Source organism: Pleurodeles waltl, chromosome 9 (genome assembly GCF_031143425.1).
Source record: "Pleurodeles waltl isolate 20211129_DDA chromosome 9, aPleWal1.hap1.20221129, whole genome shotgun sequence".
Classification (NCBI taxonomy): domain Eukaryota; kingdom Metazoa; phylum Chordata; class Amphibia; order Caudata; family Salamandridae; genus Pleurodeles; species Pleurodeles waltl.
In genome coordinates this window covers 996,064,037-996,079,674 of record NC_090448.1, presented here as the reverse complement: position 1 = coordinate 996,079,674, position 15,638 = coordinate 996,064,037, and the positions used below count along the sequence as shown (strand labels likewise).

The 15,638-nt window shown below is 44.5% G+C and overlaps 1 protein-coding gene across 1 annotated transcript in view; it reads left to right on the top strand.

Moving 5' to 3' along the window:
• GCH1 (GTP cyclohydrolase 1) overlaps nt 1-15,638 on the top strand; it is a 325,902-nt gene that overhangs the window by 115,658 nt on the left and 194,606 nt on the right. Inside the window, exon 3 of the mRNA XM_069208542.1 lies at nt 13,289-13,344. Coding sequence (XP_069064643.1) covers nt 13,289-13,344 — 56 coding nt within the window. The remainder of the gene's footprint in view (nt 1-13,288; nt 13,345-15,638) is intronic.

Here is a 15,638-nt window from a genome sequence, read left to right as displayed (position 1 = left end):
GCAATGTGGTACTGCTACAAGGAGGGTGGAGTGCGGTCTTGGAGCCTTTGTCAAGAGGCCCTGCATCTTTGGACATGGCTGAAAGTCAGGGCGTATCCGTGGTGGTTCATCATCTGGCAGGCTTTCTGAACACCAGGGCGGACAAACTCAGCCGAAGATGAATGGTGGATCATGAATGGTGTCTTTATCTGGAGGTGGTGCAATGTCTCTTTCAGCAGGGAGGAGAGCCTTTGTAAGATCTGTTCACCACCACCAAGAACGTGCAATGTGTGCAGTTCTTCAGCACAAATGGAGCTCAGTCCTCCTGTACGCGTTTCTGCCCATACCTCTCCTGCCCAGAGTTCTCAAGAAGATGAGGAACAACCAGACCCAAGCCATCCTTGTGGCTCTGGACTAGGCTCAGAGAGACTGGTATCCTGAGATGTTGAGCATGGCCATCGGTCCCCCAATCAGGCTGCCCTTTCGGGAGGATCTTCTATCACAGCAGCAGGGTAGGGCACGCCACCCAAGCCTGTCAAAGCTCCACCTTCATGTGTGGAGATTGAGCGGTGACAGTTGACAGCTTTTGACCTTCCTCCCGAAGTCTGCAATATTATCTTGGCAGCCAGGCATCCCTCCACCAAGACGGTATATGCCTGCTGCTGGAACAAGTTTGCATCATGGTGTGCAGAAAAGCAAATTGACCTTCTTTCTGCTCCCTTTCCTCAGATCTTTCTGTTTAGTCTTTATCTTGCCCAGCAGGCCTCTGCTTTGGGAACCTTAAAGGGCTATCTTGCTGCCATCTCATCCTTCTTGCGGTTGCCATATCAGCCACCCACTTCAAATCCCCTGTTGTAATAAGTTTTTGAAAGGTGTCCAACATATGTTACCACCTTCACTCTTTATCATTCCTAAGTGGTACCTCAGTCTCGTACTTACATTCTTGATGTGCGCTCCTTTGGAGATGCTCAGAGGCTCCTTACCATCAATATGGCCTTCCTAGTTCGATAACATCTGCCTGGAGGGTCAGTGAGCTCCAGGCCTTGTAATCTAAGCCTCTGTACCTAATCAACTTCCCAGACAAGCTGGTCCTTCACACCTTAAATTCCCTTCTGTTGAAAGTTTACATTCCCCTTCACGTAGGCCAGTGCATCACACTGCCTACATTTTGTGCTCTGTCGTGTCCCTCTAAGGAAGAGGGGCAACTCCATCAACTGGACCACAAAATATTTTGTCATTCTACTTTGACCGCACAAAAGAATTCCGGGTAAGTGACCAACTCTTCTTGGGGCATGTTGGAGCCCAGAAGGGGAAAACTGTGCAGAAATTCACCATCCCCCAATAGATTGTGCTCTGTATTAAAAGCTGCTCCGCATTGGCCAGGGAGCAACTCCCCGAGGGTTTGCATGCTTTTCCACTGGAGATATGGCTATAACCACTGCGTTAGCACACAGATTTCAGGCCCTGATGTCTGCCAGGTGCAATGTGGGCTTCTCTGCACATGTTCACCAAGCACTACTGCCTATACAGTCAGGTCAGTCGGGATGGGCACTTTGCCCATTCAGTCCTGCAGGACCTTCTAGTGTGACTTTGTTCTGCAGACCCACCTCCAGGGAGGTATTGCTTGGTTATCTATTCTGTGGTAAGGACTCTGTGCCAAGAAGTCTCTATCAGATGACCAAGTTACTTCCCTTCATGGACGCCTTATCTGGCACTATGAAGCGGCAGATTCCTTATAGACCCACCAATCCTTCTCGCTCTGCGAACAGATTTCTAGGGTCCAGGCTCTACTCCTTTCAGGGCCTTAGTTTTCCACACGAGTGGTCAGTGTTCTTTGTGGCTCTGCGCTCCTGGCATGGAAAGTTGCGAAAAGAAACTGACGTCAGTGCGCTGGAGGTGGCACCTGTCTAGGCACCACCACGCACATCTCTTCTGGTGCGGACCACACCATGCGGAGCCGAACGATGCCACCAACCAGCGCTCAGGGATACTGCTCACAAAAAAATTCTGGATCCAGTCTGACACCTATGGATAATTCTAAGATAAGGAATCTGCAGATAGAGTCTCTACCAGATAAGGAGTTACCGAAGGTAAGTAACTTGTTTAAGTTAGAAAGGAAACATTAAATATCATCAAATAAGAACAAATGTTATGTTTGTTATATCTAATGTAATACATAGTTATATGTTTTTTAAATTATTACTTTTTTAAATGTAATAAATGGGTTTTAAGGGTGGCAAGTTGATTTTATGGTTCAACAAAGGGTAGTTTTTAATTGTGGATAGGAGTTTTGAGGGTTGAGAGACGGGTAGTGAATAGGGCAGTGGTCTTCAAACTTTTTAATGCCATGCCCCCCCCCCCAAGAGAAAAGAAAAAATAATCGTGGGCCCCCTATGAATTTTTCACAATTATTCTATTAAACTGACAAGGTTTAAATATGTCTACACTTATTTAAACATTGCAGTTAAGTTATTTTACAGTTTTAAAAATGCAATCAAATACATGATGCCAAACATACTATTTTGGTTAAGCAGGCCTTACTAACGTTTAAAAGTATCCACGGTGTGAATATTAGAAGTGGGGGGGAGTTGAAGCATATTTGGAGTCCCTTCCCTTTTGACACATTCTCCAGCTTGGATATAAATGACAAAACATGTTAGTGATGGCCCCTTACAGAGCCGTTTAGTGCTGATCATTTTTAGGCGTAAAACAAAGCCCTGTTATTAGCATAATGCTTCTTTTGGCCAGAGCCTGGTGCCCCCCGTGATCACTTTAGGCCCCTCTAGGGGGGCCCAACCTCCAGTTTGAAGACCCTGGTATAGGGCTAGTAAGGGTTTTTTAGGATTGAGGGATGGGAAGTGTATATGGGCAGTAATACGTTTATCAGGGATGGGTAATGTTATGTGATGTCATGTTATGTTAATAATTGATCATTAATATGTTAATAAAGATGGAGTGTCCCCATGCTGGAGGTTACCTCAACCTGACCCACCATCTCCTACCCGGCTCATGGAGAGCGATCTTGACTGCTAGCTCATTGGGTATTATATCTCATTCGACTGAAAGAGCCAGGTTTTTAGCATCTTGTGTAAGGTGGTTTCCTGTTCCTTATGGCACAGGGCCCAAAGCAATGAGTTCAATAGTTGGGGGCCAGACATTTGAAGGAACGGCCACCTAATCTTGCCATTTTAATTCTAGGCACTACCATCAAGGCAGCATCTGTGGATCAGAGATTACTTTCTGAGCGGTAATCGTGGAGCATCTGAAGAAGCTATTGCAGTCACTTCCCCTGCCTGATTTTAAAACAAAAACACGGCTTTTAATGCCACTCTTTTCTTCACTGGGAGCCAGTGAAGCTTTACTAGGGCCTGACCCGCGGAGGCAAACTCCGCGATATTGAGCTGCATTCGGGTGGCCGCATTCTGTATCCTCTGAAGTTTTTGCAGCCTACCACTGTTGAAACCTAGGTACAGAGTGTTAAAGTAGTCTAGCCTAGATTGGATAATGGCTTGGACCACTGTTTTTCTTGCCTCTACAGGGAGGAAACTAATGATCTTTCTGAGCATTTTTAGGATGTTAAAGCAGGAGCTGGCCAATTATGAGATTTGTTTATTGAATGTGAGGCCTGAATCAAACCATCACCCAGGTTCTTCACCGCTGAATTGAGAACAGGAACCGCTCCTAGGGTGTCTGGCCACCAGGCCGACGATCAAATGGATATTTGTTTCCCCACCACAAGGACCTCTGTTGTCTCAGCATTCAGCTTGAGGCAGCTCCTGTTCATCCAACCTACCACTTCTGAAAGGCATGCTTGCAGCTGGGCAGTGCTCGAATCCTGCTCATGTAAGAGGGCAATAATCAGCTGTGTGTCATCCACATAAGACACAATCTCAAAGGCATGGCACTCGATCACCACTGCCTGTGGTACCCCTTGCCTCAGTGAGCATATATTAGATGTGAAGGGTTTTTAAATCACTTGAAAGGTACGATTTGTTAGGTAGAAGGCTGGCCTCCACAAAGTTGGACCATCTATCCTGCTTAACCATAATATCTCCAGTAGTAGTCCATGTGAGATCGTATCAAATGCTGCGCTTAGTTCAAGCATGATCAAAGCTACGGGATTCCCAGCATCAGTGATTCTTCTGAGGGACTCCAAGGCCAGCAGAAGTGCGGATTTTGTGCTATGGTTTGAACGTAATTTTTGTATAATCTTAGTAAAAAAAAAGGAAGCAGGGAAATGGGCCTGAAATTTTCAGGTTTAGATGGATCCAGAGAAGGTTTCTTAAGTAAGGGAACAACTAAGGTCACAGAGCACTGGAGCAATGGCCTCCATGCCATTTGCCAGCATTTGGGTGGTGGGGGGGGGTGGCAGGATCCGAGGGAGCACCATATTTTACCTTGGGCAGAATAGGCCCTAGATCAGAAACTGAGATGGATTTAAAATGGGAGAGACACCGCTCGTCCTCCCTAGGGTCATGGAAGGCTAGTGTACAGAGGTAGTAAGGAACTTTTACTATTCGGGATGGTTAGAGTATAGGGGTAATAAGGACTTTTTGTGGTTTAGTCAGTGTATAGGGATACAGAGGATGTTTCAGTGTGCAGGGATGGGTGAAATGAATACATTTTAAATAAGTAAAATTACATTAATTGCATTAATTAAATAAAATGATTCACATTAATGTATTAAAAAAAAAAAACGAATTTTAATCCAAATAGTTTAAGCATTAAAACGTGTGTTAATTTAGAATGTTTATCTGTATTTAAAAACACACACACACACACAATTACAGAGGGTTAACAATAATACTTACCTACCTGCCTGCAAAATAAAGATACTTCAGTTGTTAAAACATGTGATGTGGAGGCCAATCCGGATGTAATGGCATGCAATATTTAGGCACTCCTATTGTAATGACTGCAGTGTTATGACTCCTACGAAGTAACGACTGACATTCATTTTCAACCAGTGCTGGCCTTTCAACCAATAGCACTTTCAATTTGTGATTTTTAATCCATATTTATAGCATTAGAAGTAACACTACTAGTCTGAGAGTGCAACATGTTGTTGGCTAATGAAGTGGGAACTGACCAAAGGTGTTATGCATGAAATGGTTCTGACGAAGATAAGTGCTAGAATGAATGCTTAATGCAAATTTCATGTTGAACAGAGTCAAAAGGGGATGAACCTACGTGGTTACTACACTATAACATGGTTGAACAACCAGAAAGAGTGATTTGCTGCCAGTATTTTTTGGGACGGAAAGTCCCTCACATAGTGATGGATGTATACCCCTGCACTGAGTGCCCCAACCGCTATGATGTCTGAATCCCTGGTGCTGATTTTTGTTGTCATGTATGAACACAGATCATGCATGTGCGCCATGACATAGGTCTGAGTCACGGATCGTGGTCTTTTGGACCGGGAGGGGCAACCAAAATGCCACCCTCATGGTGGTGAAAGGCTACTGCCTTTGCCAGGAGTTTAGCAGCACGAACACATTGTTGGTAGCATGCATTTAGGGAGTGATCAGTAGGAGTGAGCAGGACTTTTTACCTGTATCACTAGAGTGAGGCCTACAGGCTTACTCATTTGAAGTTCATCTGCTGTGTGATTAACCCACTCTTTGCCTACATGAGAGTGGTATGTACTGCTGTGCAGGGCGTGTGTGTTATATAGTGGGTGTATGTGTGCCTGTAATACAGGGATGGTATTGTGCATAAGTGCTACACACGAACTGAGTGCATGTGGGCCTGTGAATGGTACAGTACAGGGAGATGCAGCAGTGCAGGGAAGTGCGTGTGTGTTATATACTTGTGCTGGGTGTTTGCATGCCTGTGAATGGCACAATACTTGGAAGATATAGTGTTGTGCGGTGTATTTGTGTTATACACATGTACTGGGTGTATGTGTGCCTGTGGATGGTATAGTACACAAAAGAATCTGGGTTCTATTTTGAGAGACTGAAGAGCATATGGAAGTAAAGGAACCCACGTAAACCGATTTCTGCATTTCTGTGAGCTAGGTGGGACACACTAGAGGAAGGGAAAGCCAGACTATTCAGTATACTTTAAAGGATGCTGTTTGATTCCGAGAGGTGACTCTGGATAAGGGCCTGGGCACATCTCAAGGAGATGGAGCTTATAAGGGAATTATAAAGAGTAGGACTGATGTCCTGTTGTAGCCTTTTAATACCCATATTGCTGTGGCTGACATCCAGGTGTGAACTTCTAGTCACTCCCATGGCCTGTGATGTGGGGCTGTCAATTTGGAGCGGCCCTTTTTGTGACACTCTGCTTTCTGGACAAGGGGCTGGGAGAGGAGAGGGAGCTTCGAAAGGAAGCAGATCCCCAACATAAACTTCAAAGAGCCAGACTCTAAATCAAATTTGGTGTCTTGAAATGGACAATAAGAATGGGTGCTCGAGGCCCCCAAAATTGTCAACTGCCAAGCAGCCAGTCAGCTGTGGGGAGAAGCAGAAGCTCTGCAAGACGTCTGCCTGTGACCAGGGCTTGGAGGCGAAGGCATGCCAGTCTCCCAGCTGAGTGAGGAGACATCACTCAAGGAATTCAAGATAATCTGCCCCGGGAGCCTGGAGCACCAGTGCCTGCCTGCTTGCAAAGACTAGTGTGCCCTGTGAGAAAGAGGAGATTCTTGGAGGGAGCGATGTCCAGTTGGGGATCCAGGTGATTAGATTCCTAGAACAAGGCAGTGGCGTAGCGTAGGGGGTACAGGGGGGGACCGGCCGCACCGGGCGCAACATCTGGGGGGGGGGGTGCGCTCGCACTCGCGAGTGCTAAAATCCACGGGTTAGGGGGCGCAAATTACTTGCCTTGCCCCGGGTGCTGACAACCCACGCTACGCCACTGGGACAAGGTGTGAGGAAACAGCAGCTGCACATATTGGGTCATTGCCTGTGTGTAGGTTTAGGTTTAATTTGGTGACCCCTGTATGCCAGAGGAGGGCTGCCATGAAGTGAGCTGTAAACTTTTCTGCACTGATCAGGTCATTGCCCGTGAGCAGGTTTGAGTCAGCTACCCCGCATGCCAGGGTGGGCCACCATGAATATTACTGCTGTGGACATCAGGCCATATCACATGTGCAGAGTGGAGTTGACGACCCTGTATGCCAGGTGGGGCCACTATAAAGTTTATTGCTGTGACAGTCACACCATATTGTGTGTACAGAGTGAAGTCGGCAACCTTCTATGCCAGGTGGGGTCGCCATGAAGACTCCTGCCATGCCAGTCGGGCTGTAGCCTGTGTGGGGAGTGAGGACAGTGACTCCGGATGCCAGGTGTGGTCACCAGACAAAAGGCAAGAAGGATGACTTGATCAGGATAATGTTTGAAAGAAAAAGGGTGCTGGGGCAACATGTGCGAGTCCAAGCCCTGACTGAGGCTCAGCACCAAGAGCATCAAACGTCCCCGTCCCTGTAGGGAGGATCCAAGAAAACCTTCCCCTTTGGTACCTCGCAGGACTGCAGATGAGGAACGTGGATTCACCTGTCCGCGGCTTACAAAAACCGTTGCAGCTTCAGCGCACGTGAAGGGAACGCATTTGGAGCCTCCGGTCATGCAGGGCCTGCCGATGTGTGTAAGACTGATGTAAGACTGATGTACGGACCAAAAAGTTCCAGAGGAACTTGCCTGCCATATAGCGTTTCACCACTGGAACACTTTTGACTTCAAACGGAGTTGAAGTGGGACTCCTGAGACACAGACTATTAGTGGGGCTTAACCTGAATGTCATTTATAGTGAATGGGGAACTACTGCTAGCAAGAAGGGAGGAGGACTCAGCAACTATCTTTTTTTTTTTTTTTTTTTTAAACAAATTTTAATGAGTTATAGTAAAACAACGCCTTGTTCAAGGACCCACCTGTTAAAACACTTGAGCCCTGACCTCAGGGATCTGTGTGTTTTGTTCATGAATGCCGTATTTCACTTTGTGTTGGTAGATAAATACTCTTTTTTTCAGAAAAAAAACAAGCATTTAATTGCACAGATATTTATTGTTGCTACTGAACATTTTAAGCTGTGAGCCTATGTTCATCCCTGTGTCTACCTCAACTGCCTCCCCTCCCCCACCTGTGCCACCCCTGAGAGTCAAGTGCTGAGGGGCTACGTGGCCCAGTTGCTCATGATCCATAGTAGGTCGGGCCCTTAGACATCAGGAGCAAAAGGCCTCGGCCCACATGGTTGGATCCAGTACTTCTTGCTTGCCACATGGCCTTCTGAACAGAGTTCTGACAGTGTTAGAGTCCTCCATTTCCTATTTAGCAAAATTCACTAATTACCAAGGGTTGACAAAGCTTAATAGGTCTGGAATTGGCTGCCAGTCTTTTTGCTTTGTTTTTTCCCCCCAGTTTTATTTATGTGAAGAAAAACAACTTATACATAATCGCATCATACACCTGTAGCACTTTGTTAACAATATATCTCAACTCGCTCTTCCACATATAGTCCCTCTTTGCAACCCTGGCGGTCAGTGTTAAAGCGGCGGTAATACAACAGGATCATGACCACGACGGAAACCGAAAACACAGACAGCCACTTTAACACTCCGACCGCCACGGCGGTAGCAACAAACACCGCAGCCGTAACCGCCAACAGACAGGCGGAAGAAAATGTATTGCCCACCCCATCACAACCCGCCTATCCGCCAGCTTTTCCGGGGTGGTACCAATGCCATCAAAAGCACGGCAGAAACAGGACTTGGAAGGGAAACCACTCACTGCTCGACACAAACAATGAACCAGGATGCCATGGAGCCCGAGCTGCATCTGTGTCAGCGCTTCAGATTATTCCTACTTAGAATGTGCTATACAGTCTTTTTGCTTTGTTAATGCTTGTTTTATTTTGTCTTGGTTTTAGAAAACTTGATTTTTGGAGAGCTGCTGGACCCCAAACAATAATTAAAAAAAGCCTAAAAACAAACATGTTTTCATTTATATTTAAAAAAGCATACTGTGCCTTAGTGGTCCCTGGCACTGTAGGGAGCTTATTTGTGTGTGATCCTTGTGAAACGGCAGAAAGCCATCACTCACAGTGAAGATACCCCATGACAAAAGTTTGTTGACCTACTGCCCCTTACTGTATCCTGGAGTGGGAAGAAGAAAAATGTGAATGACACAATAACAGGCCAATGGATGAAGAAGGCTAACTGAAATATCCTATAAGTAAGCATTATATGTGTGTGTGTGTGTGTGTGTGTGTGTATCTATCTATCTATATATATATATATATATATATTCACTGAAAAAAAAACAGATTACAGGGATGTTTTAGTTAGGAAATAGAATTTTTTAAAAACCAGAAATTGACTTAAAAAATAAGTTACAGGGTCGTTATAGTTAGGATTTGAATTTACTCGCACACAACCATAGATATTCAGCATTTCTAGTTATGGTTAGCTCAATATGAATAACTCGTGCCCTAAGGAAACTATAAGTCGCACCCCCGCCATGCACAGTTTTATCCTTGATAATTTTACTGCAAGTGTTCTATTGATATTATCAACGAGGTTATCAGAGATATCACGAGTGATGTATTATGTGAGGTACTTAGCAGTGCAAGGCGATGGCGTGAATTATAGTTACCTGAGGGCACAAGTTATATTTACTTGAGCTAACCATGACTTTAACTGCTGAATTTCTATGGCTTTGTGCGAGTAAATTCAGAACCTAACTATAACGTCCCTGTAAGCTTTTTTTTTTTTTAAGTGACTTTCTATAGTTTTTTAATTCTGTTTCCTAACTATATTATCCTGTTTTTTCTGTGAATTCCTATGTTTTCTTTTAGCGCAAAGTAATTTTAATTACTATACATTAATCCAACCACCACCATGCACGGCCTTTGGCCGTGCACAGCGGAGGTTGGCTGCAGGACCTAGCCTGTGGCCAGGGCTTTTGGCCAACCCACTAGAACTACCCACCCCTTTGCCACGCATGCCCTTCGGCTCTGCACTGCAGTGGTTGGCTGGCCAGGCCCAGCACCTGACCTCCTATAACCACCTAACCCCGCATACATAAGTCTGAGTGGGTCTGTGAGTGTGTGCATGAGTACCTCAGCGGGTTTGTCAGTGGGTGCATAGATCTTTGAGTGGGTCTGTGAGTGGTGCATGAGTCGCAGAGTGGATGTGTGAGTGGATGCATAAATCTTTGTGTAGGTCTGTGATTGGTATGACTGTCTGGGTGGGTATCTGTAGGTATGCGATTGAGTGTGTCTATGATTGCGTGCATGAGGGTCTGAGTGGGTTAGTGAGTGGGTGGGTGAGGGTCTGAGTGGGTCAGTGAGTTGGTGCCTGTTTGTCTGATCAGTCTGAGTGGATGCGTAAGTGTCTGAGTAGATCTGTGAGTGGGTACATTAGTCTCTGTGTGCGTCTGTGAGTGAGTGCATGAGCCTAAGTGCATCTGTGAGTGGGTGCATGATTGTCTGGTAACCGCCAGTAGTTAATATATGTATTTAATTTTAGAAAAATCAAAAAGCCTTGGCTAAAGTCAGACCTAAAATGGATTTTCGAACTTACTGAAGAACATTTATATAAAAATATGTGTGAGAATGCTAGAGGAGTAAGTTGTAGAAATAGTGATGACTGAAAATATAGTGTAATTTTGAAAATAATTGCTAAGGCCCCAGGAGGTGGATTGATTGGCAACTGACTGGCATGACGAATGTGTGAGAAATGTGGATTTTACCATATTTATTATTTTACCAGGATCACACCATTGGTTAAAGGGAAGAATGTGAGCCTTGATTTTAATGTCCTTTTGGGTGTTCTCTGCAGTGGTGGTGGTCGACAACGTTTTGGGACTGGGGTCTTATGTGTTCACAAATGAATCATTGGAGCTGTTGATGAAGAACGTGCCTTTGGGAAACATCTCAAGACAGGACAGTCCTCCAACTAAAATCCCTTTTTCAGGGGGCAAGTGCTTTATGCCAATGGACAAAACATGCATGTTACAGGTTTCCATTCCGGGATCCTCTCAGGTTTAAGAGGGTGATAAGATGAGAACCACAATACTAATTATTCTGCTGTATAAATTGTCTCTTTATCATTATCACTATAAATCTGTTGAACATGCAGGAGCGTAACATTCATTTAAAAAAGTTTATTTCAGTGAATTTTGGCATTAGAAATTATGGGAAAGACATCTGTGTAATTTTCTGTGTTGAGCATTGTTCGAAGTGGGCGCCATTTCTGGGATGAAATGATGCAAAGTGAATGGTGTTTAGCACATGGCATGGCTGTCTGCTGTTTCTGCAAATGACTTTCACAGCTACACAGGGCTTTTCTACTGTTTCCGTCTTTGTTAAAAATCCCTCCAATTCTAAGTATACTGCTACAACAAATGTAGGTGCTCTGATGTCGCTTTTTGGCAAGCACCTCTCTGCATCCGCTTGGAGGGGTGCCTGACTGCCTCTAAGAGCATCAAAAATGGCCTAATTGCCAGTGAATACTTGGAGGGGGCAGCAGAACGTTACTGGGCCTTAGGTGTCAAAACTGCTTGCATTGTCCCTAACCCCAGTCTTAACATATAGACGAAGAGCAGACATAACATTGATTTAAACAAAAAACAAGGAACTTGTGTATGGGCAGCAATGGTAGTCATAGGCTGGCATGCAGCGGGCACAGTGTAATCCCCGGTTATTTTGGGATTATTATGGAGCTGCTGTCTTTTGGTATCTGCCATTGTAGTTGTTGCACTGGGTAATTCATATGTTAAAAATAAATGCAGTTTCCCTTGTCAATGTTGGAGTTGGCCTTCGCCTTGCTTTATAGTCTCAACAAATTCTTGTTTCTCTGAAAAATACTAAGGGCTAGGAGAATACACAGAGCTGTGGAAGACGTGATTTCTGCCATACAGGCATTCTATGGTCCCAGCCTTAAGCAAGGGGGGAAGGAGAAAACATTTGAACATTTTATATTTTTCTAAAGTTTTGTCATTCCAGGTAACAAAGAGTCAAATTTTTACAAAATGCATGTAAACGCTGTCAGTTAATATGACAATTCCTTTCCCAGAGACAAAGGGCCTCATTACGAATCTGGCGGTCGAACCACCAGGATATTGCCATCTCCGCCAGGATCTGTGATCCTGACGGGCTGATGGTGGGCGCAGGTTGCAATCAGCCAGGGCTGCCCTGCACGCAACGCTGCCCTGCTGATTACAACCTGGTTTCACCGCCATGAAAAGGCTGGTGGAGAACAGGTGCAGAAGGCCACAGGGGAGCCCATGCATTGCCCATGGCATGGGCAGCGCAGGTGCCCCCTGGCCAGCACCCTCGTAATGCGCACTGTCTACTTTGCAGACCGTGTGCATTACGAGGGTGCTGGTGTCCCCTGCGGGCGGCAGCATTGCCACTGGCTCACTTACGAGCCGGTGACAATGCTGCTGCCACTTTCCCACGGGGTTGATGTCAGCCCAGCAGGAAAGTCGGATTGGGTCTGGCAGGGAGGTTGCCACTACAGTGGCAGCCACCCTGTTGGGAGTTTAGCGGACAGGGTATTCCCATCCGCCAAATTCGTAATTAGGCCCAAAATCCTTCTATTCTGTGGTTCATGTCTACAATTTCAACCTGCGTGTTACTGTCAGAGATGCTTTAAAGGGTGTCCCATTGAATGCAGGGGAGTAGATCTGGAGTAGGGAGTTCGGAGGCAAAGTTCAGCCTTTAAAGTGCACAAAATGAACATATATATTTAAACAAAATATACCACTATATCCATAATACTCTTTTGGGCAGATATATAAAGTACTTTTGCAGTTATAACCCTGCGATTCACAAAAATCGTGGGGCAAAGGGGGGCTGGTTGGAGTCAGAGGTCACCATTTCTGAAACATTTTTTGTAAAGCAGCTCCAGTTCCTTTAATGGACACAGACTGCTTTTGAAAAAAAAAATGTTTTGGGAGAAAGCAAATGAAGGAACGTAGGTATGCTGTGCCTTGCAGACTTCCATCCCTGCATTGACAGCCAATCACTGGGAGTCTGTTACACAGGCTGCATCGCAATTTGCATTCCAATTTACAAATGAGCCGATGTGCAAATTGCACATCCATAGTTTGCGAATGGAAATGCTACGTCAGTTATAATGACTGCAAATGCCTCCTTCCCTCAGTACGTCTAATTTTGGAACAGAAAGAAGTTCACCAGCATCCACAACTCGGCCACACCGCAAAGATGAGACTCAAAATCATATGTCTGAATTTCAATCCTGTACAGTTGTAAACTTAATGAAACCACAAATTGTTATCATAAAAACATAGCATGTTTTGAAAGATCTAGGAACTAACAAATGTATTTATATTTCATTTAGGTACATATAGGATACCTCCCAAACAAACAAGTCCTTGGCCTCAGCAAGCTTGCAAGGTAAGCATTGCAATTGATTGTTACACATCATGGATTTGATTTCGTTTGGAAAGAGGCATAATCTTTTGATAGTAGCTGCTGTAGTGCAAACTAAATATTTTTCGGCTGAAAAGCAAATAATTGGAGCTATGCAACAAATATAATTTTACTTATCTGTTTTTTATATTAGTAAATCAAAATTTGTTTTCGCTCATAAGATATTCATAGTAAGATTTGTAGAGTACGAAGAACTGAATCTATATGTACTGTAAAAATCTGTCATTTTCTGAAGCAGTTATACAAAAATCTTAAAGCACGTTTATTCAAATGTGACCGTCCATGTTCCCCTTTGTGTGCTTCAATGTGACCATTGGGATAAAGATAATATATTATTCTTGTGTTTTATTGTTTTGAAAGTGCATGTGTACTACAGTCTTGCTCCATCTGTGACTCACCTTTGTGTCAGGTCAGTCATTGGTAGCTCCAGCTCAGTGTCAAGGTCCACCGCAAGTCCCCTTCAGGTTTGTGTCTGTCCTTCTATATCCATAACTCTGCTCAGGACTTCCCCAAATAGTTTGGTGTTAGGCCCTTCTCTTCTGTATCCACCATATTGTTGACCTCGGATCCCATTTCTGCACCAAAGTGTTAATGTCTGCATCTGTTTACCCAGAATAGCTTTGTGGTCTGTCCCAATTCCCCACCATAGTGCTGTGGCCTTCTCACATCTCCCACCATAGTGTTGGGGGCTATTACAATTTCCCCACCATAGTGACAGAGTTTGTGGCAGACTAAGAAGTGTTAGAGTCTTGACCCTTTTCTATACTATTATTTTAGGTTGCCTTAGTCTACACAGCTGTTGAAGTTCAATTTTAGAACTCCAGAATACTTCCAGGACTTGGTACACCCAATCTCATATCTTCTTATTGTATCATTTTCATATCCCCAAATAATGCAGACTTCCCTCCGATCTTACTACTTTAGTGCAAGGTTGTGCCCCTAGCAATTTGTAACACAAACGTTATTGCATTTTACATTTTCCAGTTACATAGGGATGTGCTGCTTGTGATTGAATACAGGTAGTAATAGTAAAAAACTCTATTACTACCTGTATTCAATCACAAGCAGCACATCCCTATGTAACTGAAAAATGTAAAATGCAATAACGTTTGTGTTAAAAATTGCTAGGGGCACAACCTTGCACTAAAGTAGTAAGATCGGTGGGAAGTCTGCATTATTTGGGGATATGAAAATGACTTGTCTTGATCCAAGCAGTAACATAATATAAAATAGTACAGTATTGTCATGAATGGACATAAAATACAAATGTAAACACAACGGTAAACCCTTTAACCCACTCTCCCTCCCAACTATGGCCTGACAAACATGTATATCCTTTGTAGGGACATGGGGAATTCTATTGAATGAGGAACATAATAGCTGAAAAGAACCAAACTGGTACTTTAAGCAATCTATTGATGTAGGATGTACAAATCACTAAGCAGCCGGAAAATGCGACCTGGGGCCTTGGCACAAATACAGGTGTGTTACCCACAAGGTCTAATGTTACAGGTTTTATGGTGGGATGGTGGTATAGGTCTAATGTTAGTGGATAAGCCGTGTGATGTCCTAGTAAGTACTATCCTCCTCACTGTCCTGTGTGTTAAGTTTTCTAGTATAGTGTCCCATTCTAGAGCTATTGGCTGTTTGTGGTGTCCCCTGTACTGCTCTTGGTGTATTACCCCGCGCTTCGCTAATCCACACTGTGCCACCTCCTCTCTCCATTGGAGTACCGAGGAGAGTCTTGAGGATTTCCAGTGACGTGTCAAAAAACGTTTGGCCAGTAATAGTGACATGTCTGCGAAGCAGGAGGATAGCTTGGCTGATTTGGGCCTGGGATACAAGCCCAATATACAATGTACCAATGTGCACCAGTGATCCCTCCCCGTCAGGCTTCATAAAGTCGATCCAACCTTGGTCCAGTAAGTCGCTAGGAGTCGGCATGACCACAACATGTGAACTATGTTGGCACTCGGTTCATGACACCGTGGGCAGGACTCTGAGGCCGATGGGAAGATCAAATTCAGTCTGTGTGGTGTGAGGTAGGCTCTGTGGAATATTGAAAATTGTATATGTTTGAAATGTGCATTCTGGGAAATTTGTTTCAGGTATCCCAAGGAAGGACCGTTCTTCATATGTTAATGCCCTATTAGTATCAAGCTCCCATCTATGCCTGTGGGAGTCTGAAGGGATTCCCAAATGTGCTCTAAGTCTTTTATATAACCATTTGATCAGGTGTCTTCAGTGTCCCATAGTGT